The sequence below is a fragment of the Leptonotus elevatus genome, chromosome 20 (assembly GCF_054856555.1).
Source record: "Leptonotus elevatus isolate MCC_2025b chromosome 20, RoL_Lele_1.0, whole genome shotgun sequence".
Lineage (NCBI taxonomy): Eukaryota > Metazoa > Chordata > Actinopteri > Syngnathiformes > Syngnathidae > Leptonotus > Leptonotus elevatus.
Genome location: NC_141258.1, coordinates 1,834,311 through 1,857,494, shown reverse-complemented (window position 1 = coordinate 1,857,494; position 23,184 = coordinate 1,834,311). Strand labels below are relative to the sequence as shown.

The following is a 23,184-nucleotide window of genomic DNA, read 5'->3' as shown; positions in this document are numbered from 1 at the left end:
GAGCCCTAGCATGAGAATCCTACAGTATATTTGATTACCACCTCATTTATCTGTTAAATAAGGTGTAATAAAATTCCTTAAACATTATACTTTTTAATAATGTTTATGGAAGTTTATAAGAATTATACTTGTACAAACACTTATTACTATGTATAGCATACAGTATTATAGACAAAAAAAATGTCATTACATCATATTATTTTGTACAAAATTAGTAAGAATGCAAAAATAATAGGTGCTTTGCCATTAAATACAAATCAAATGTATCATGTTTGCATTTTATTACGTAACTGAAAATATACATTTTTTAACATATCAAATTATTTTGTATACATTACTTTGCCCATATATCATATATATAAAATTCAAATGGTCTAAGAATTTTTTTAATCGTTTTCCCAAAACATTGTCATTTTTTTGAAAGATAAAAATATGTACATTACAAAACAACTTCTATTTTGATGATGTATTGGCATTAAAGATATGCATGCATATAATAATATATAACTTGATTTAAAGTTATTGCAGATGTTTTTCTTCTTTTCTTTGCTTCGGGCAGGCGAAACTCAAGAGAAGTGCTTCCCTTTTCTTTTTTTTCTCTCTATTTCTCAGACATTTGACAAATTGCTCCGAGTCCACGCGGCCGTTCTAATGAGCTGCTTGTTGCGTACATGGCGGCGTGTGATTCTGCTCAAAGGCAAGAAACAATTGCTAAAGTTTGTTAGGCAAAACTTTAGTGAATTCAAAGAGGCTACTTGTCATTCCAGAGTAGAACAAGATTATGCTGCTACTTTAAAAGGTTTCTTTTAAATTCAATAGGATTCAAATAGCCATTTGGATGTAAAATAAATAAATAATTGTTTAAGTTGTTTTTCAACTATATTTGAATTAGCTATTTGATTATTCACTTGAAAAGGGTACTCTAAAAAATAACCAATATTCACAATTGTTAACACAATCCCTAAGTATTTTAATTAATACAAGCTTGACTTCTTGGGTATATATACATTATAATCCATTCACCTTGCACTCAACTAATATACGTATAGGTCACACGCACACACACTCAAATATACACAATATGTATAGACATCATTGATGAATATTGAATAACTGGTTCAATTGATTCACCTTTTGGTGAACCTCTTACGCAATGCCGCCCTCTAGGGTACATAAGTGGCAGCGACCCAAAGAAGCACCAAAGTTTCTTTTCTCACCAGCTCTCCACTTTTAGTTTTACTCCCTGACTTTGCGGCTGCTGTAAATAAACACAAAGAGATGTATTAGCACATTTTTCCACACGTTCAAACCTTTATTGAACACGTACAAAAAAAGGACCGAATCCCCATCCGCTCTTATTATTCAGTTTTAATGTAAAAGAATCGTGTGCATTTGTCAGACGTTAAAGAGCTTGTTTGAACTGGATTGCTAACCAAAACATCTGCAACTATGCAGGCCAACAAACCATTTTGTTGTTGGGGTGGGGGGAACAAACGCACCCAGGTAAATAATTGGGGAAACCCACAATGCAAAATTATGGGAATACATTGTGGATATATTTTTTTTTATTAAATGCATCCTGGTCACTGTTTGCAGAAATATGTACAGGTTTCCCAAAATAGTGAACAGGTTTTGTTTCTTCTATTTAACATCATACTAATATATGAAGAAATACTAATCTCAAACAAAATGGTCACAACTCAAGGTCCGAATATGAATAAATAACATTTCTATGAGCTTAAAAGTGTAAAAACAGCTGCAGCTGTTCAAATGAGGCTTCTCGGTCACGATTTGCAAAAATGCGCTATTGTACTTTTCATACGACGTACTTTTGAGGCAGATATACACAATTTTTTTAGTAAAATAAAGATAGTAATCAACGCTGTTTGCAGAAAATATGCCGTGTGTACTGTTTTAAAAAAACAAAAAAAAACAGCATATTTCTACAAATGTTGACCAAGATGTGGGGTGTACTTGTTTTACGCAAAAATAATTCATAGGCTATTTTCGCAAATAGGAACACGGGTGCTTTTATTTTACTCCAAAAGTAATACACTGCGCAGTGTGTCTTCTCAGCTACGGCCCGGGGGCCATTTGTGGCCCACCATCTGTTTTTGACACGGCCCGTCTCAATTGCCTGCATTGTACTACATACTTCCATTATTTTACCGTTGAAGAATTCAATCTCATCTTTCACATCGTCTTTTTTGCCATAAGACTCGCCTCGAAATTGCGATTGTTTGCTGGCGATCACGTCAAGGGTCAGTCAAGGAAATACAGTAGATACTCACTTCGGATATGTTTATCAACATCGAAGAATGTCAAATTCTTTGATCGACCTCGGAAGAAAACGTCCAAAACGAATAATACATAGCGTCCAGTTTTTCTGCAAATAGTGACCCGAATGCATTTCTCTCCCTTAATGCTAAAAAGCAAATGTTGCCATTAAAGGTTTCCAGTGAGCGCCGAGTCCATGAGGTCGTCATCTTCGTTCCTCATGTACATGGGACTGGACCGCGAGGGCCGCTCAGAGGCAAGCATGGACAAAGAGGACTCGGAGGCCGAGATGGGCGAGCGGGACCAGCTGTCCGCTTTCATTGGGTGCGACGACGGTCCGCCCGACATGGACGACTTCTTCTTCTCTTTGTCCCGTTCCCTCTCGCGCTCTCTCTTCTTCTTCTCCTTTTTATGCTTCTTGTGCTTCTCGCCGGAGCCCGGCAGCGGCACGGCGCTCATATAGTCCTGTTGGGCGGGAAGCGGTCGCGGCGTCTGGTCGTCATCGGAGCTGGGGCTGTTCTGGTGGGACTTCTCGGCCACCGAGCTGCTGCCCGACTCGCTCTCGCTGTCGTGGTTGAGCGGCGTGTGGCCAGGCGAGCGGCTGTGGCTCGGGGACGAGCGGTCGTGTTTGGGGGTGGAGCCACTGAAGAGGGGCGAGGCCTTCAGGCTGCTGATCTGCGGCCGCATGGAGTCGCCGGGCCCTTCGCCGCCTTTCTGCAGGGTGACTTTAGCCTTGATGCTGGGTGAGCCTCCGTCGGGTTTGCTGATGATGAACTTGGCCAGGCCGGTCCCGCTCACCCCTCCCGTTTTGGGGTCCATCAGTTTTTTATCCCCGCTGGCCCCGCCCGAAACGGACACTTTTGCCTTCCCTTCTTTATCGGACCTCTCCCGTTTGTAGTCCCCACTTTGGGAAGATGTAGCGTGCTTGGTGGGAGCCATGTTTGAAGGGGGGACATTTCCAGGAACGCTGCCGGCCGGGCCCCCGGGCCCAGGCGGGCCCCCAGGTGGCCCGACTTCACAACCGTCCTCACCCACGCCGCCCACGCTCTTCAGTTTGTCAATGACAGCCGTAAGTGACGGTTTCTTGTTTCGACTGGGGGACTTTCCTTTGGCGTTTGGGTTGTTGGCGTTATTCTGGCCTGCTCCGCCACTGCCGCCGCCACCGCCGCCGCCGCCGCCACCCCCGCCTCCACCGCTGCCACTTCCACCGCCCCCTCCACTATACTGAGACTGGGAGCTGCCCGAGAAACCCATGGAAGTGGAAGAAGAAGAGTTGGTGGAAGAGGACGTGGAAGTTGAGGAGGTCCCGCTCATCGGCTTCTGGGAGCTCATCCCTCCCCCGGAGGAAGACTTGGACCCTCCGGAGCTGCCACCTCCTGAGCCCATTGGGGATTTGGCCTTAGAGGAAGGCGGAGTTCCTGGCACCTGGGACTGCTGGATTTTCATGGGTGACGAGAGCTTTTCACTAGAGCTTCCGGATCGGGAGTGAGAAGGTGAGATGTTGGGCTTGATGCTGGGATTCATGAGCGACCCGGGCGGCTTTCCGCCTTGAGTTTTGATCTTGTTACCAGTCCCGAGTCCACTTCCGCTGCTTCCTGCACCAGAGAGTCCATGTTTTGTGATTGGAGACGAGCCCGGTTTGCCAACACCCATTCCCTGAGAAGAACCCTTCGAATGGGATGGTCCCCCGCTGATCCCCGTACCGCTGGTTGACTTTGAGCTGCTTCCTTGTGCCATGGAGCCTTCCTTGGATTTAATCTTCCCAGAAGAAGAATGGGAATGGTGGCTTTTGCTGCTGCCCGTGCCCCCGGTTCCGCCCGTCCCACTCGAGGCAGAGCTGCTAGACGTGTAGCCGCTATGGGAGGAGGTTTTCCCACCGGTTATCGTCCCTTTTGGGATCTGAATTGTAATCTTGGGGATGGGAGGCGTGGCGCCACCGGGTGGCGTCTGTGAGCATCCCGAACTTCCGGGAGACTTGGAGCCTCCTCCGCTTAAGCTCCCCCCGGAGCCAGAACCGCCGCTGGGAGGCGTGTACGGCCGTCCGCCTGAACTGTGGGAGGGCGACTTCCCGTCTGGGTCCAGTTTTTTCCGTTTGGGCTGCTTCTCTTTGGACTTGCCCTCACTGGATGGAGTCCTGCTACGTTTCACCTGTTTGCCCTCAGTGGGAAGGCTTCCCATTCCGGAGCCGCTACTTCCGCTGCCGCCGTTCTCATCTTTTTGCCGCATGAGGTTCTGCTGTTTGACTTTGGACTCTGCGCTTTTGAAATCAACGCATGCCGGCCCCAAGCCTATCATGAGGGGGCTCTGGGAGCCTCCAAAATGAGCGTCTCCCAAATCCGGAGCTTGACCCAGAAGTGGTTTTCCAGAGCCGCTGTTGCCTCCGAAAAACATTCCCATATCAAAGGGGTCTTTCAGCGAGGGCTCCGGGGTGTTTTGCCCGTGCGGTGTGGGATTCTGGGGCGTACCCGACGGCGTGTTCTGCTGACTGCTGCCGCCAAAACCCTTGACCAGATCCATGTCTCCGTCGGCGCTGGGTGAACTGTCTTCAAAACAGTTCTGGGGGATACCGTGGCCTGAGTTCAGAAGGTCGGGGTTGAAGTCGGCAGCGTCTGGGAAGAAGTTAGTGGAGGACGAATCGCTGGTGGGCGTGGCGGCCGCCTCAGCGATCAAGTCAGCCGCGTCGGTGAAAGGGTTCTCGTTGCTGTTAGTATTGAAAATGTCCGCCGAGTCAAACACGGCGCTGCCCTGCCCTGAACTGGAGGAGTCGCGAATGGGGGTCCCCAGCGGGCCCGCGTCATCACCGCCCCCACCCATGGGATGCTGGCCCCCATTGCCGCCTTTGCCGGTTTGCTCGGGTAAATCTGACAGAATTTCCGTGATATCCGGTCCGATGCTGTCGGAGCTGGAGAGGCGCACCATGCGGGGCGGTACGGCGCCCGGCGGCGGCTGGGCCTGGATGTGAGACGGCGGATAAGATATGCTGGGGCCAGAGGGCGGAGTTCCGCATTGGCTCGGGGCCGGAGTGATGCTGTGGGGCGTGTCCAAGCCGTCGCCCGCCAGATTGACGTCAAAGATGGAGTTCTGAGACGCATCGACATCCATTGAGAGGAGCTCACGGTGGAAGTCGTCCTCGTGCGAGACGACGTGGTGCTGATGGTGCGACATGGAAGACGCCTGTTGAGGTTTCATGCCTAAACCACCTCCGGACGCTCCCCCTGCACCCGGAGCCCCGGGCAACAAGCCCCCCTTTTCAGGCACCCGTGGGCGCTTCTTCTTGCCTTTTACGCCTCCTCCAGGGCAAGCGCCCCCCATGCTGTCAGTACGAGGTGACCCGGAGGATGAATTCTGCCTCTCAAGCGGACTGGAACCATACAGAGCGGCAAAGTCTTGCAAAGGGTTGTCTTTCAACAAATTCATCAGCATGGGATGATTCTTGGTGTTGCTTGCAGGCGACGACGTCGACGGCGGAGTCTGGTGAGGCGGCGGCGCGTTCTGCGAGCTGGGACTGGAACCGACGCTTCCCGTGATCTGCAGAAGACTCGTCAGGATTGGATTCTGCGTCACTTTGCTGTAGTCGTCCGTATGACCTTGACCCTGCTGCTGCTGTTGTTGTTGTTGTTGCTGCTGCTGCTGTTGCTGTTGTTGCACCTGCTGTTGTTGTTGTTGTTGCCCCCCTTGAGCCTGGCAATCAGCTCCTTGCCTTTCATTGCGAGACATCCCGAACAGAGAGGTTATCGCCCCGGTAAAATTAGGACCGCCGGGGGGTCCTCCTCCGGTGGGCGTGCTGCCGCCGGCGAGTCCCAAGAGTCCCATTGGGTTGGCCACGTCTCCGCCTGCCATGTTGTAAGCGGGACTGCCGGATGGCGGCGGATTATTTTTCACCATGGTCTCCACCGTCTGCGCTATCAAAGACAGGGCCGGAGTGTCTGCCTGGATGGTCTCCGCTTTTCTCCGGATGGCCCGCATTGTCACAGGGATGGACATACACCTGAGGCAAGAAAACAAAGGACTTGTAGGTGAGGTTTAAAAAAAGAAAAAAAAACTTATATTTCTAATTAATGTAATTATAAAAATATAAAAAATATGAATTGGAGAAAAAAATTACTCTCATATTTTAGTTAAAATAAATCAATTGGTTGATTAATTAGATGCGCAAGTAAATTCATGTGATGGAGGCAGGAGGGAGTTATGCATATTTCTGAGTTCAAAGGTTATGTCTGATTTACAAACCAATAAATGAGTTATTTTTAAATGAGATAAATGACTTATTTCAATTAACACATTTTTGGAAGAAAAATAAATAAATTAATGGCAATAATATTACAGAACTCTTAATAATATAAATTATTGCCCGCTTATGAAGTAAAACATTCACAGTGCTAGCAAAGCACTTTTTTTTTTTTGTAGCACATATACCCTTACCTCTGGACCACTTTGGTTATGAAGTCATCGGTGCAGATCAGCGCGTCAGACAGACCTTTATATAGTTTGCAGGACACCTGCCTGGAATCTATCACGTCCATCACAACTGAAATGGGAAGGAAAAAAAAACATGCATTGAAATATTGCACAAATTGGTCCTGGTAGCAGTGACCTGGTAAAAGGTATTAACTTTTATTTTGAAATAACAGGAAGTGCATCGCTCAGCAGGCAATACAAGGAAGAGAAAGTTCAAGAGAAACAAGTTTGTCACCCAAGGAGAGTGACACACAAGTGCCTCATCAAACTGCAGGGATACCACAGGTGGAATTCAGACTGATTTAATTGTGTACATGCTAACGCAATGTTGCTCATTTTCACAGGGTTAGTCACGTACTAGCCTGTAAGCTTAGCTTACGCAGGCTAAAATGCTTGTTTGCTTGTCAATATTTATTACCGTGTGGCCTGTAAATGAAATGCACATCTGTTTGGTTAGCAAAGTTAGCTTAGCATGTAGTTCAGCCATGTGGTTATTGTATTTGACACTGTGAGAGTGCTTATGCTGTAGCTTAGTCATTTAAGTGTGTTTGTTTCAGAATGTATTTTGATATTTTAATGACGACCAAAGTTTGTATCATGTACTGACGGCAATGTTATTCATGTAAAAAAAAATCTGCAAAGCGTAAATTGTGTGCGAGTGAACGCTTACCGCAAACTAACGATTCATTGACGGGATGCTGGAAAGAGACGCTGAAGCTGGAGTCTGTCAGGGGGCAAACCTCAAACTGCAGCAGGCCGATGCTGTCTGAAGTCCAAATGAAAACAAAAGTCAACAAATCCGCATTGCTGGCTGAAGGGATTCTGGTTTGGAAAAGAAAACAAGTGTTTTGAGACCCGGCTACCTTCTTTGATGGACGTCCGCTTCACACAGCTGCCAATCAAGGTGTTGAAGGCCGCCTGGTGCCGAATGATGTCCAGCAGGAGGGGCACCTGTGCCGGGTGGCGAAAGGGGATCTTGCTCACCAGGGCGCCCTGCAGGGAATGCCCGTCCTGCACCGGGGCGTCGCCGTTCAGGAAGTAGCAATGCTGCTGGTCTGGCAGCACCTGTTAGAGCACAGAGAAAATCTCTTCAGCTTTTTTTTTTTTTGGCCCCACAAAAATCCAATGTCTAATTTCAATCGATTTCTTCATCAGATTCATTGATAACATTGATTCCTTACTGGCAAACTATACATGACAAGATGCATACTAGGCTTTCTTTTTATTATTTTTTTTAAAGTCAGTGCTTACCGAGTAGAAGTGCATGTTGTGCGAGGGTGGCAGCGTGGCTCCCCCCTCCGGTGACTGAAGTTGGCTCTGGACAATCAGCTGATAGAGAGCAGACATGCTTGGGGTGCTTTCAAACACTGGGATCGCTGAAAACACACAATTAGTCAAAGAGTTTCTTGAGTCGGCCAAAAATCGCAACATTTCTGCGAAATTCACCTGTGGCATTGCCCAGCCTGCGGATAAAGGACTGGGAGAACGGCATGGGCCGATTCATCTTGAGGAAAAAACAAGCCGGCAGGTCCACGCAGTTGGAGTTGGTCACCGTGGAAAAGGAAGGTGTTCTGGAACAAATCCTAAATTAACCACCTGCCTGTACATGCCTTTCATTTAAATGACTTCACTTTTTCCCTCAATGTGATGGTCGTCTTATTCTGAAAATGTATTCAATTCTATTATTTCCCTTAACTCATTCACTCGCAGCCATTTTCAAAGAAGCAACCCACTTGGCTCCCCTCTGTTTTACTGTATTTTGACTGAAGGTCCACAGAATATTGTGTTCTATTGCTATAAAAATATGGAACCTACCAATAGAAAGATTAGAGTCTCTTCTTTGGTCCAGAAAAAGTATATTTGTATCTATTTATGTTTTGCAGCAATTAGCATTAGAATAAAGCTAGGTTTTTTTTCAATATTCACAAACCTGTTGAAAACAATCGCAAAGAGAGATTGTTGCAACATGGCCCTGGCTGATCTCTTATACTCTGCTGCCACCTGCTGGCTATTATTTTTTTGTAAAAACTACCATTGCTTTAAGCAACCTCTTCAGGTCAGAAGCTGCATCAAAGCCCTCTGTGTGCTTTAGCATAAATAAATAAAACATTAAAAAACGTATAAATACGTTTTGGGTCGAGTGAAGGACAGAGTATTAAAAAACATATTTATGCGTTTTTCGGTTTGAATGAGTTAAAAGTCTGCACAAGACATAGCGGCAAAACTGTGGGGGAAAAAAAAATGCAAAAATGGCATTGACAGGCTAACAAATCCAATATAACCTTTACCCCTTGTTGTCCAATGGGTGCGATCCCGTGATGAGCGGCGCAATTGGGAGCTTGTAGGTGTTGGCTGTTCCCTCGATGGTGACAGAAACGCTAATGCCCAGCGAGCGTGGCACTGTTGTACCAAAAAAAAAAAAAAAATAAAAATCAAGCACAAAAATTGCTAACTCCAACCTTCCGCCATTGTCTGTTACCGTTGCCGTCCGTCAGGTTGACGTGCACACCCATCCCCTCCTCGAATATGTCATACGGCGACACGTAGCACTGGAGGGTGACAAGATGGCCACCGCTCCTGGCTGTCAGCAGGCCCACGTTGCCGTGGAGCATCGTCTCAACGGCGTTGGCGTTGGTTGCCAGCCTACGTTGAGGGTGGGAAAAAACAGCAGGAAAAAAAATGAATGACGGCTCATATCTCGAAAAACCCCGCTGTATTTCCTTTTTATTAACTTGTTCTATAAATTATGATGCAGGAAGCCTCACCGAAACATGTGCATCATCTTAGTGAGATCCAGCTCCAGAGACTGCAAGGCAATATACATCTTTGTTTTCAGTTTACTGCAAGGCACAAAAAAAAAGAAAATCAATCCAAATGGTTACCACCACCATTGGGAGGGGTAAAAAACAAAAAACAAAAAAAACATTTGAAAACATACTTGTCTCCAGGGAGCTTATACAGGTCGACCAGTCCCTTAAGATGCTTGGAAAACTCCTCAAAGTTCTTCTCCCTTGTTACAAAAAAACATGGAAGCAATTAATATATTTCTTCAATGACAACAGCAGCAACTTAAAAGCTTACCTTAGATGTTGAATCAACTCGGGGCAGCTCTGTAACAAGCACATTTATTTTAATCCTCTTCAAACTAACAAGATTTTTTTTTTTTTTGTCCCTGCAGACCCATACCGTGGGGTTTTCTCCCTGGTGAGCAACCTTGACATCAACGAGCTGGCCAGCGCCGTCCAGTTGCACCTCCACGTAAAACATATCCGAAGTGATGTAGCACTCGGTTCCGGATGGGCTCAGATGGGAACCCAGCCTGGCCAAGACAAAACCCCAAACCTGACCAATGTTTTCAATTGTGGTACCTCGGAGTTTGAACATAATTTGTTCCTGCGAAGTGTTCAAAGTCCGAATTGTTCAACCTCCGAAACATTTTTTCCTACAGGAAATAATGTAAATGCAATTAATCCGTTCCCAAGCTCCAAAAACAGAAAATTCCTTTTTTAATTTCTATTTATGTTTTTTACATTTACAGGAACAGTACTATATTCAAACAATAAAAATACCTTACCTGTTGTGGTGTGATGGCATCAGTGGATGATAAATGCTATGTTAATGTTAGCTTTAGTTCAGTGCTGAGCTTGTGTATTTTGCATTGGGCATATTGTTAGATTACTAAACTGTTCTTGCGCACTTTGTTTAACGTCAGGCACGTTGTTGAACAGCTAAGGGGTGTCCTCGTGCCAGTATTTACAGAAGTAGTTACAACGGCGCGATAATCTCCTTCCTAATTCCACTGTGGTTCGTAGCACTGTATATTTTTCTTTGCTGCCACCGGCACTGTTGTCTTTCTTTGTCGTGAAAAAATCAACTTCCGCAACGTGAGCATTCGGCATTGCTCGGCTTCGCACGGCTACCCGTTTTCAAGGTACGTTCGGCTTAGCTTGCTTTGCTTGGGTGCTCCAACTCCAAAAACGAGTTCAAACTCCGAGGCATTTTATACTCCGATTTTTTACATTTACATTTTTTGAAGTCCGAATTGTACGAGTTCCGGGACGTTCAAACTCTGAGGGTTCCACTGAACATTTCTTGTACATTCATAGAAAATGTGAACACTCACATGTTTTGCCTTGCAATGGACTCAAGACGATCTGTCATGGAAGGCAAATTTGAGACTGAAAAACAGAGGGAAAGACAATCCGTTAATTTTAAAATTTCCCCACATGAAAAATGTCATAAAATATTTCTTGGGGCCCAAACAGAACCAAATGTTGAGGTTAAAATGTGAACTTTAGATTTTTCTGGAAATCTTTAGTACGCAAAACTCCAAGTATCCAGAACTGGAACTTAAAGTGGAAATGAGGCTACAGACTTCAATCTCTAGAAACAAAAATACTCTGAGCCAAAAAAATTCTGATCTTGAAATGGAAATGCTGTTCAGGGAAAAATTGGAACCAAAAGTGGCAAGAACCCAAAAAAATAATAATTCCGGACCCATCAGTGGCAATGCAGCCCTTAAAATGTTTCAAAGCTGCTTCGAAGAGGTTTCAGACTTACCTTTGAGCGCTCTCTGCAGGGTCTCCAAACAGGTGAGCAGCAACTGGTGACCGGCGGCGTTCATCATCCCGCGTTTCTCCTACAAAGCAAGCAAGATTTTGTTTTCACATTGTAAATGCCGTTACTATTGATTCTTGGGGAAAATATGTGTTTGGCTACGCAATATAAACTTGTAACTTGGGGCGCTTTTGTGTCAAGGTACTGCTGTAACTCTGCAATAATAATAAAATAGTAATAAAATGTAATGAGTGTGTCTCACCATAGCCTGACGCACAACCTTGCTGGTCTCCTGCCACGGGCGGGACGCGTTGTGCTTGGCGTGAAGCCTCTCCAGCAAGGCAGCCATGCGGCTCTGCTTCTCCGATTCTGGAAAACAAACAAGCCAGATCGACTTTTTGTTGGGCCGTTTATCGGCAGGAAACCATTTTGTTCACATTTTGTTTGACAAGAAGAAGCCGGCTCGTTTTATGATGTAAAATAAATGCAGGTTTAACATGTTTTGACTAAAATGCATTATCTCGAAGACAAATTCTTTAAATGTTGGCGGGGGGAAAATCGACTGAAATTGGAAAGTCTTTTAATGTATCGGCATTTTAAGACCATATTTCACTTCCTTACATTGAATACATGATTTAATTTAGGTAGCTTTTTTTTTTTTTTACTTCTCCAAGGAGATTTATTCCTTTACTTATGCATAGACTAATTAGCCATGAGTGCAATCCAAAACGACTCAAAAGCCAATACAATCAACTCATAAATGCTTTATTAACTCAAACGAGGCAAACTTGTTGTCCTCGCACTCTGCCAGCAACTAATAACACATTATGCACATTTATGAATATAGCCTACATGCTGCTGAACATTTATTACTGCGTTACAACCAACACAAGGACGCATATTGTCTAACCGATATCATATTAGAATATATTATAAATGTCGTTATTGCCCCCCCCCCCCTACTATTTAAATAAATAATAATAAAATGAATCAATAAACCGTGTGCTAACTTATTTTAGCCTCAGCTCACTAGCTTAGCCAGGCTAGCCAAGAAGGGGAATAACAGAGGGTAGTAGTCGGAAGGGCAACAGTAAACCACCTCCCCGCTTACCGGTCACTTCTTCGGGTTTCAGCCGCTCCCCATGAGGCTGGCCCCCCGCCGGCGGAACCGGGAGAGATAGTTCAGTGGCTGGACTACTCTGCATGACAACACTAGGCGCCGCCGCCGCCATTGCATCCTCTTCGGGCTTCCTGCCTCCCCCCCACTCCGAACCCGTGTCGGCTTCCGTCGATTACCGTAATGCTCACACAAAAAGTGGGCGCCATTTTCAGTGACATCATCACTGTTCTGAACGTAATATAGCAAGTAAAATCCAGTCAAGACGATCTGTTATGAAGGGAAGATAAACGTGAAATTTCATTTATTTGTGGAATTACTCACTACAAAAATTTGTTTTTAATTGTCCTCTACCAGGAAGTCCCAGAATGAAATTTTAGGCCTCAGAAGTTGAATCAAACAAAAAGTTCCCAAAATTCTCACCAGGCAACATTCTGGCGTCTGCGGATTACCGTAATGCTTATAAAACGAATCGATCGAATCGTTTAGAATGTAAATATAAACTGTCTCTTACTGGAACTAAAATGTACATGAATCTTTATTTAAACAACAACAGCAGCAGCAGCTTCAGCATGCGATTTTAATGGACTGCAATATCTTGAGAATGCTTCAGATGGCGCCCAATTGCCGCAAACGAACCGTCCCCGTTCGGTTCAGATTCCCTCCAGTTTGACCCCCGAAGCGTCTCGTTAATCGACCCGTGGTGATGAGTGCCGCCTTTTAACAATGTGTACTTTTTTTTTTTCTTGTGACAGGGAGGTAATTAAGCAAGTAGATGGCACGACATGGGAAGGGCGCACGCGCACCTGAGCCCATTGAGCAGCTGAGCCTGCGCCAGCCGACTCGCTCACGACTCTCCGGGGACGTTTTTGCCACCAACCATTAGGACCTGCCCGTCACACGCCGCACCATACCAACATAAACACTCATTTGAAAACAGAAAGCCCCCTGCTTCAAACCTAATTTTGAAACTCGACACCAGACTTGAAAGTTTCATTTGAAACCGTAACCAAGGCTTGAATCTAATTTGAAACCCTAATTGAAATCCCTAATCATGGCTTGAAACCCTGTTTGGAAACTCTCGACCTTGCTTGTAGCCCTAATTTGAAACCCTAATCCAATCTTAAAAATGTAGTTTTGAAATATGAACCCTGTCTTGCAACCCTAATTTAAAACCTTAATCCATGCACACTTGAAAAACAAATTTGAAACCATTTTCTTGCTTGAACTTGAGTCCATAACCCTGCCTTGTAACCATACTTGAAAGTCTAACCCTTTCTTGAAACCCTAATATAAAACCCTAACCACCTTGAACCCTAATTTGCAACTTGACCCGTGAGCCAATGGACATTTCGGAAAGCACAGCTCGGCCTATTGAGGACCCACGCGCTTGCAGCCGACAGCCACCAGGGGGGGAACGCAGGGGCGGTGGCTCTCTTTTGTAATTGATGTGCCCCAGCAGAGCCGCAATTGGCACACGAAAGACAACGGGCGCGTGTGCCAACAGGAGGGGAACGGGAGGCCTACGGAGGGCTGAAGCCGTGCCCATCAATCAGAGGCTAGTTCACCTTAGCGTGCCAACCGGGGGGAGGGGTGGGCACGCGTCCCCCCCCCTGCGTTCCTCTCGGTGCCAAGGGATGAGGGTGGCGCGGAGACGGAGACTGGCGCGAACCCGGCCTAATCCACCGGGTGCAACAGCGCCACCAGGACTTCGCCAAGTTCAACTGCCGACGCTGGTCCACGTCCAAGTTTGTTTTTGGATGCCAATCCTGCAGCTTGAGATTTCTCATTTGAAACCCTAACACTGTCTTGAAACCTTAATTTAGAAAGATGACTCTAATTTGAAACTCAAAACCCTAATCCGAAACCCTGATGCTACGTTCAGACCAACAGTCGGGGAGGCGTTCCCGGCGATCATTTCACTACTTCACCCATTTCGCCGCCGTTGGTTGAATTGATCTTTTGACGACATTGCATCAACGACAGTGTCAAGATAGTCCATGTCACCAAATACGTCACAGACAAAACACTTTTCCAGAACGTGTAGCACAGCAATGGAGGATAGCTTGATCGTCGCGGTTTTCAGACACCCGGAACTGTACAACACGGCGAGTTACGTGTACCGGGACCGGGCCAAAAAAGGAGATTGCTTGGAGGAAGAAGCGTGGAGATTGCCATATCTGGTGAGTTTGTTTAATTGTCGAAGTTTGAAGCAAGCTAGCAATGCTACAATAAAGTTAGCACCAACTACCGAAGCGGAAATCCCTCCTCCTCCTCTGTTGCGGCGCCGAGTGAGAAAACAAATCCCATATAGAACCCCGCAAACAAACGCGCGCGAAACCAGCGTAGCGTCGTCGATTATTTTGGCTCGGTCTGAACGTAGCATAGCCCCTGTAATTTGAAACCCTAACTCTGTCTTAAAAATCCTCATTTGAAACCATAACCAAAGCTTAGAAGCCAAACGATATCTTGAATGCAAAATGTGACGAAAAGCCTTTCTTTCAACCCTACCTAATGCTGTCTTAAAACCATAATTTGAAAACCTGACTCTGTCTTAAACCCCTGATTTAAAACCATAACCCAAGATCGAAAATCGTATCCTGTCTTGAAACAATAACCAAGATTTGAAACCTTAACCATGTCTGACTGAAACCCTAACTTCAAACTCTAAACCTTCCTTGAAACCATAATTTGAAACTCTAAGCCAGATACAAACCCAAATGTAAAGCCCTAACCTTTGCTTGAAACCCTGAAATAAAAACGCAAACCCTATCTTGAAAGTGAAACTTGAAATCTTAACCCGAACTCAAACCCATAACTCTAGTCTGAAACCATACTTTTAAAACCCTAACCCAGTCTTTAAACTCTAATTTCAAACCTTAATCCTGCTTGAAACCCCAAACCCTAACTTGAACCAGTCTTTAAACCTAGTTTGAGACTTGAACTTTAGCCCCCGCGATTTGAAACCGCCGCCTTTGCTTGAAACCCGAACCGAGCCTTGAAACCCGACTTTGTGTCTGGCATATCAAGCAGAAAGATGACGTCAGAAGATATTACGAGCGCACATCAGTCATTGTGGTTTTTAAAGCTTTTCCAATGAGCCTTTTTCGCTCTCCATAAAAGTTGGAGATCAGCGAGGAGCCTCAAGGCTGGACGCGGTCCAGAAAACAGTGCGGCATCAAGGGGGGGGGGGGGTTAAGGGGGGGTACGCTTTCTGCTTCCGTGGTGCCGTGTGCCTTGAAGTGTAAGGGCAGCTGGGAAGAGGAAACGGGAAGATGGGGAGGAAAGGAGACGAGGAGGCGGAGGAGGAATATGGGGGGGGGGGGGGGGGGGGGGGCCCTGCAGGACCATTTGCGACGAGGCTCATTTGCACGGCGCCACTTAATTGGCTAAAACAATTAATTAATGTGTTGGAAAGTTGGCAGCAAAAGTTCATTTAAAAGGGTTTTAATATGCAATTAGGGAGAAGGCGGCGAGCTAGAAAGGAAGCGCAGACGCGCGGGAAAGAGAGAGGATGAAAATGTTCTCTTTTTTTGGGGGTGCGGGGGAAACAATGCGGCATATTTTGGGCGTGGGGTGGGGGTGCAGGGGCGGGGGCGGGGGGAAAGGCGACGCCTTTATAGGCAGTTTGAGAGCATCCTGTTGTGAACACGTGACATTAAGACACATTATAACTCCCCCCCCCCCAAAAAAAAACAACAACAACACCACCATCCTCCCCCCTCCCATCTCTTTTTTCCTCTCACCCGCGTGAAACATCGCATGACTAATGAGCGGAGCAGGTTGAAATCCTGGGGAAGATGTCCTTGGAAGACGAATGCATTTTCAGCAGAATAATTAACTTAATTAACAAATCCGCATGCATATTCATCAGCCTATTAATGTCTCCTCTGCGCGGCTTGATGAGCAGTGGGGTAATAACCGTCTCATTTGCATACGGGCCCGTTCGCACGACGCCCCCTTTTAAAGTCGCACGCAGATGAGCTGCCGAGAGAAAAACGCAGACTCCTCCCTATCTCAAAATCCTCATGGAGGCTCCAAACTTGTGCTGAAACCCAAACCCGAGCCCTTAATTGAAACTGGAACTAAAAACAGTCCGGCCTGAGTCGATTCTCAGTCATGACAATTAATTAAGTTCACGGTAATTCGTAAAAGTTGAGTCAAGGCATTTGGGTTGAAGACATTTTGTCAGTTTTTTTTTTTTAAATAAATAATAATAATAAATAAATAAAAAGATTTTAGGTGTGGAGCTTGCCTACACTCTAAAAACAGTTGGGTCAAAAGTAACCCAATTATGGATCAAAAATGGACTGATCCACTTTATGGGTCAATTTGACCCAACTTTCTGGGTTGTTTTTCACAAAATGACACACACAAAAATTGACCCTTTTTTTTGTCCATTTTCTACCATAGTTGCGATATTTTTGACCCAACTGATTTTAGAGTGTATCTATACCTTGGTGGGTGTGATCAACAATAGAGTGTGTTGGTCTTCAGGTCCACAATCAGCAGTTCATTAGCATCAGAAGAAGGGACACTGCAACAATGTCCAAATTCTGGATGGGCAGGAAACCCTGGTTTGAAACGGGTCCAGAAGAACTAGAGAAGGTTCTAAGAAGCGGAGAAGGTTTTAGGCTAAACCAACGCCTACCAAAATAACAACGTCCTGACATCTCTCCCCAAAAAGATCACCTGATTCCACGGGAAAAGTGGGCGTTTACGCATTTGAAAAGAGCTCGTCTGTGACGGGAAATCTTGATTGGAACTGTAAAGTTCAGATGGGAACTTTCACCGGTTATTTTATCTTGAATGCTCGCTATGCTAATAATAATAACCAGGAGACATCGATATTCTATATATATATATATATATATTTATTCTCAGTTGAACTATTTACTGGACGCCAGAAATATCGAGTACACAGCTGTGGAGCTTTTTTCTGCTGAATGCGGAAGCAGGTCTAATCTATTCAAAATAGTCTCTACTCAAATACTGTCTTGGCCGCCCACCCACACGGGGGGACGGCTCAGCCTAGCCCATGTGGAAAATGTGTGACCTGATGGTCTAAACTGGTTTCGACTGGATAAGTGTGTCAGAGTGCAGATAGGAAGACGCCAAGCTAGGACAGGTTACAGCGACACAATGGCCGAGCTCAAGTCACCTATCAAATCATTAAAAGGGCCTAATCTAACAAAACTACTTATAACTTGTTTTTAGTCAAGCTTTTGCTTTAATAAAAGTTTGAAAACAATCACAACTACATGCTAATTAGACACACAAACTCCATCTTGATAAATCGCGCGATGTTTACATTGATCGTCAAACTTCTGTTCCGATTTAATGATCGGAATCGATCGCGTAAACAGATGACCAGAGATCATCAGTCGGAATGATTTCAAATGACAGAAAAGTCTCCATGTCAACCCGGCTTCTAATTTTAAACCCTACACTCTAAAAAAAACTCAACTATGGGTAAAAAATGGACCGATCCTCTCCTTGGGTCAATTTGACCCATCTTTGAGTCAAGAAATTGGTCTTTTAGTGTAAAACAACTCAAAATATTGGTCAGATCCTTTACTTGGGTCAACTTGACCCATAAAGTGGATCAGTCCATTTTTGATCCATAATTGGGTTACTTTTGACCCAACAGTTTTTAGACCTGGGTTTGTAAATTGCTCCTCAATCTTCATTGCCTTTACGGTGTGCCCAACGTAGGCCACTTGATCATTTCTCAACTCTCAAGGGGGGGTTCGAGGGGGGGTTGGGGGTTCGGGGGCGGGCGCTTGTTGGCATTGCTCCACTCCTTTCTTCTCTCTCCAGTGCCAGGCTGCCGTGTCTAGCGTGCATGTGTGCCGCTGTCTGCACGCAACCTGCCGCTCCTAGCAACGCCACCTCGCTCCACGCACACACGTGCCACATGGCGGCCCGCACACACGCACTCAAGGACACACACACACCCACGTGCACACGCACGAACTGTGGTGTTTACCGAGGCTTCATCGGTGGCGTCTGTGCTCACATGAACCCGCGCTTGATTGTTACGTGAGAAGGGAAACAAAGGAAGATTGTCAAATGTAATCAACCGCTACTGAGGATGGAGAAAATCTAAAGCATTTCAAGTCCTTACCCAAGCTTGAAACCCTACTTTTGACACTCTAAACCTGTCTTGAAACCCTAATATGAAACACTAACCCTGTCTTGAAACACCACTTGACACGCTAACCCTCGCCTTGGAACCCGAGCCCTCGTTTGAAAGCCTAACATGAAGCCCTAACCTGGATTCTAAATTCTGGCACATGCTTGAAACCCTACTTAGACACTTGAACCCTTGCTTGACACCCTAAATCAAAACCCTTGCCTTGCCTTGAAATCACTCTAACCCTGGCTTGAAAGCCTAACGAGGTTTTAATATGTGGCACAGACTTGAAACCCTACTTTTACCCTCCAACCCTGACTTAAAACCCTAATTTGAAACTCTGATCTTTTCTTTAAAATGTTCAATTTTAATACTAATTTGAAACCCTACCCTAGTCTCGGCACCCAAAGCCTAGTTTGAAACCCTAATTTGAAACCCCGACTTTGTCTTGGAACCTTTAAACTAATTCAAAACGTTAACCTGTCTTGAAATTCTATCCCAGAGTTGAAAACCTGCTTGAAACCCTAATTTGAGGACCTTAACCTTGTTTGGCATTCTAACCCGGGCTTGAAACCCTCATTTCAAACCGTATCCCTGTCTCGAAACTCTACATTGAAACCCTGAATCTGTCTTGAAATCTTAATCTGAAGCCCTTAACCTCAATTGAATTGAAACCCAAACCTAGATTTGAAACCCATCCATCCATCCATCCATTTTCTGTACCGCTTGTCCTCACAAGGGTCGCGGGGGGTTGCTGGAGCCTATCCCAGCTGGCTTCGGGCAGTAGGCGGTGGTACACCCTGAACTGGTTGCCAGCCAATCGCAGGGCCTAGATTTGAAACCATACCTCAAAACCCAAACTCTGGCTTGAAAGCCTAAACGGAAGCAGCAAGCTGTTTTTTTTTCTTTCTTTTCCCCAGCATCAGTTGTCGGTTTCTCTTCTCTCTCTCTCGCTCGCAGGCAATGCGTGAGAGGAGCCGGACTCGCCGAGGCGATTGAGACGCGCCGAAGGCATTAAGCGGTGTCACGAGGAAATTAAAGGCCAGATCGCTTTCTTAATCAGAGCACAAGCGCTCTGGTTAAGGAGGAATTAGGGTGGACAGCTGCTGTGTGGCTCGCTCGCTTGCTCTCTCACTCTTCTCATTTCTCATTTATTAGCGGGGAGGCCTTCATTTGTACATGAAACAACATTAACGGTATGTTACAATTGATGTCATGTAAAAAATTGAGTTTCAGATAAAAATGACTATGACATGAAATCATTCGTTAGAAAGCCAATGTTTGCAACCCAGGTGAAAATGTACGTATTTCTGTACAGTATTTCACTCAGCAGCGCCCCCTGGAACGGTAGAAAAAAAAAATCTCTGCCGCCACCAGTTTCTAGCGAGCTGAATTCTCGCGGTATTCTTGTGTTCACAAACTTCCGAGAATACATCTTGTACCCGAGCCCGTTGATTTCCACCGATCGCTCGGACCAATCACAGCGCGGCATTGTGTTTGGGGGGGGCGTGATACGCAGCCCAGATGTGACGAAACCAGGAAGCCAGCGCATACGCCGGGGCAAATAAACAAACCTAACATGGACGAATGGACGCTCCAATTAATTCTGTTCTCACAGATTTACTCACCGTTTCCTTGTTGAATGTTGAACAGCGAGAGGAGCTTTGGCATTTTTAGCTGGTAAGGTAAAGATATTCGTGCTCTCCCCCCATTCCCCCCCCCCCCCCCTTCGACAAGAACAAAGACGACATTGTCAATCGTGGCCGTGATTGGTCGAAACAAATGTGCACAATGCCGCATCGTCCAATCAGCTCGAAGTATTGTACAGAATGTCCCGCCTTTCCCGAGCAAATCACCGAGGAGCAGTCGCAGATTGTTATTGCGGAGAAAACTCTTCGGCCAATCACAATATCAATCTGGCTATTGCCGGGGTTAACCAGTTTCACCAACTGACACAAAATTGGTTGCACTAAAGCGTTTCAAGGAAGCATTCGCTACATTTCACAAGCCACATGCACTTTCCAATTTCAGGACAGAAATAGATTTTCATTTTTTTTTTCTTTTTTTTTCTTTAAGAGCTCAGTATTGTTCATTCGGAAATGTCATCATCATTGCTCTTTTTTTTATTTTCTTTTTTTTTATATATATATATATATTTTTTTTTGTTTGTTTGTTTTGTGTGTGTGTGTGTGGGTGAGAATGTGTATGTGCGTGCGTGCGTGCGTGTATTTGTTAGCTCACCAGACCCGAGGGGACCGAAGAAAACCAAGGAAGGTGAAATCCAGCACCGACCAGACACCCCCCACCAGAACTCCTCCCCAGCCCAAGAAACATCCAGACCCCAACAAATCCAAAAAACATAAAATCAGGGAGGCCTCAAGAGACCAAAGGAGAGACCGAGAAAAGGAAGGAAGGACAGACGAAGCCGCGTGAGATCCGCAATAGATATCCGAAATAGATTTTCAAATGAGTGTTTCCAGAGAGGGTTTCGGTTTCAAGCCAGGGATGGATTTAAAAAATAAATAATTATTATTGTCTTGAAACCCTAATTTGCAACGTCCAATCCCTCTCTTGGAACCATAACCTGTCTTGAAACTTTTATTTGAAAATTAACCCTCTTCAAAACCTTACTAGAAACTATCTTAAAACGCTATCACTGTCTGCAAACACACCTTTAAAGATCAATCCCCGTTTCCAATCCCTGTTTTCAAACCCTAACCCAATGAAAAAACATTAAATCTGAAAAATTGCCCCTATCTTCAAAACCTTACTTTAAACAATAACCCTAAATCTTAAAACCGTATCCCTGTCTGGAAACACTCATTTAAAAATGGATCCCGGTCTTGAAACCCTCAATTCAAACCCTAACCCCGTCTGGAAACTAATTTGAAAATCAATAAAACCCTAACCTGTGTTAAAAAACAGTAAAAAGTTATTATTTTGTACAGAATGAATTTGATAACTACATTATTTAACTTTAAAAAACAAAATTTTCCACTTGCTGTCGACTGAAGATGACAACGCCTGTGCTGAGGAAGTAGGTAACGACCAATCACAGCTCACCTGTTTTCTGGGTTTTGGTCAGCAAACTGAGCCATGATTGGTCGTTACCTACTTCCTCAGCACAGGCGATGTCATCTGCAGTCGACAGCAAGTGGAAAAATTTGCATTTAAAGGTAAATAATGAAGCTACCAAATTAATTCTGGACAAAATATGAACTTTTTGCTGCTGAAAATGGCTCAATTTAAATTCGAAGTCCTATCCCTGTCTTGACACGATGATTTGAAGTCTTCACCTTGAAACCGACGTGAAACCCTAACGCGAGACCCTCATTTGAGGGGCGAGAACAGGAAGTATTCCATTTTGTTTTGAAGCAGCCAGTTTGGGCGCATTCCAGGGCTTGTACTGGGGAATTTGATGTCGGAAGCAGGTAACCTCGACAGATGGGCGATGCAAAATTGCAAAGCATTTCCCCCCCCCCCCCCCTTCCCTTAATATGGGAGGAGCGTGGCATCAAATGATGTTTCCGAGGATTCGCTGTGAAAAGCGAGCGTTGGCGCCCTTTGCTTGGCTGCTTTTAATTATCTTCAGGAGCAGCAAATGAAGACCCTTTTCCTCTAATATGTGCCATAAAACAGCACGCAGTGGAGAAATTGTTTTGGTGGCGTTCCAAGAGTGGCAGTCGCGGCCCCCGCGGTTGACAGATGAGCTGTCGCCGTCATCGCGCGCCTCCATTTTTACACCTGAGGAGAAGCGAGCTTTCGCCGAGGATTTATTGAGGCCCGGCTCACCAAAGTTCACGTGTCACTCCACTTTTTTAGCCAAAGCGAACGCAGCGCATCAATTTTCATTTGTGGGTTAAATCAGCGGAATGAAGCGGAATGATGCCCTCGGGCTCAGATGCCAGCTTCTGTTTGGACATTGGATGCAAATTCTCCCCATTAATTATCTGGGAAAAAAAACGAGGAGACCGTGGCGAACTGATCAGCTTCGTGGATCTCGCTATCTCTCGGTAGATGTTTGATTAACATGAATATATTGACAATATACGGAATCTCCCAAATTTCTCATACGAACACAGTGGTGCCTGGAGATAATGTTAGTCGCTCTTCGTTGAGGATAAAGAACATATGCTTGAGAGTAGGAAATCGGGCCCGATCACAATTTGACAGATGTCAAGTGAGCAAAAGTCTACACACGCCTGTCTAGTTTTTTGTGTGAAATAAAAACACAGAAAAGAAAGAATATATTGCTGGTGTGGGGCTGGAACTTCCTCTGTCACAATTTCATATTTTTCACAAATCTATACTATTGGTCAATCCACACGATGTTATTATTATTTATTTTATTTTATTCATTAATGTATTTATTTTTTCCAATTAAAAAATAATATATATATATATATATATAAATATATATTCTTTTTTTTCCCAGTGGGTGACAAAAGGTCTTTTTTATTATTAGTCAAAAATCACAGATATATATATTTGCAACTGAATTCTAAATCCTGCTCTTGAATTCAACGCTAAAATCTAAAATATCAAAGTACGACGTTTCACAGGCTGCACCTAAAAAAAAAAATGCCGAAATGCGCATTTTCTCGGCATCAGTATAAAGAAAGAGTTGATGTTGGTTAGT

General features: G+C 45.0%; 1 protein-coding gene across 1 annotated transcript; it reads right to left on the bottom strand.

Moving 5' to 3' along the window:
- Nucleotides 1–1,287: 1,287 nt before the first annotated feature.
- On the bottom strand, nt 1,288–12,545 carry med1 (mediator complex subunit 1). The gene is made up of 16 exons (XM_086064988.1): nt 12,404–12,545; nt 11,555–11,661; nt 11,296–11,374; nt 10,859–10,913; nt 9,922–10,054; nt 9,817–9,845; nt 9,674–9,745; nt 9,501–9,575; nt 9,215–9,378; nt 9,024–9,135; nt 8,182–8,306; nt 7,987–8,111; nt 7,599–7,800; nt 7,406–7,501; nt 6,700–6,805; nt 1,288–6,265 (listed from the first exon to the last, which is right to left on the bottom strand). The coding sequence occupies exons 1-16, from the start codon at nt 12,522–12,524 to the stop codon at nt 2,446–2,448; spliced, it is 5,421 nt and encodes a 1,806-aa protein (XP_085921114.1). The 5' UTR covers nt 12,525–12,545; the 3' UTR covers nt 1,288–2,445.
- Nucleotides 12,546–23,184: the final 10,639 nt, after the last annotated feature.

Excerpts from the sequence above, each read along its gene's own strand:
- med1 (XM_086064988.1), bottom strand. The coding sequence starts at position 12,524 with ATGGCGGCGGCGGCGCCTAGTGTTGTCATGCAGAGTAGTCCAGCCACT. Across the intron at positions 8,112-8,181 it reads CAGGCTGGGCAATGCCACAG|CGATCCCAGTGTTTGAAAGC; the intron begins GTGAATTTCGCA and ends GTGTGTTTTCAG. Across the intron at positions 7,502-7,598 it reads GCGGACGTCCATCAAAGAAG|ACAGCATCGGCCTGCTGCAG; the intron begins GTAGCCGGGTCT and ends TTTGGACTTCAG.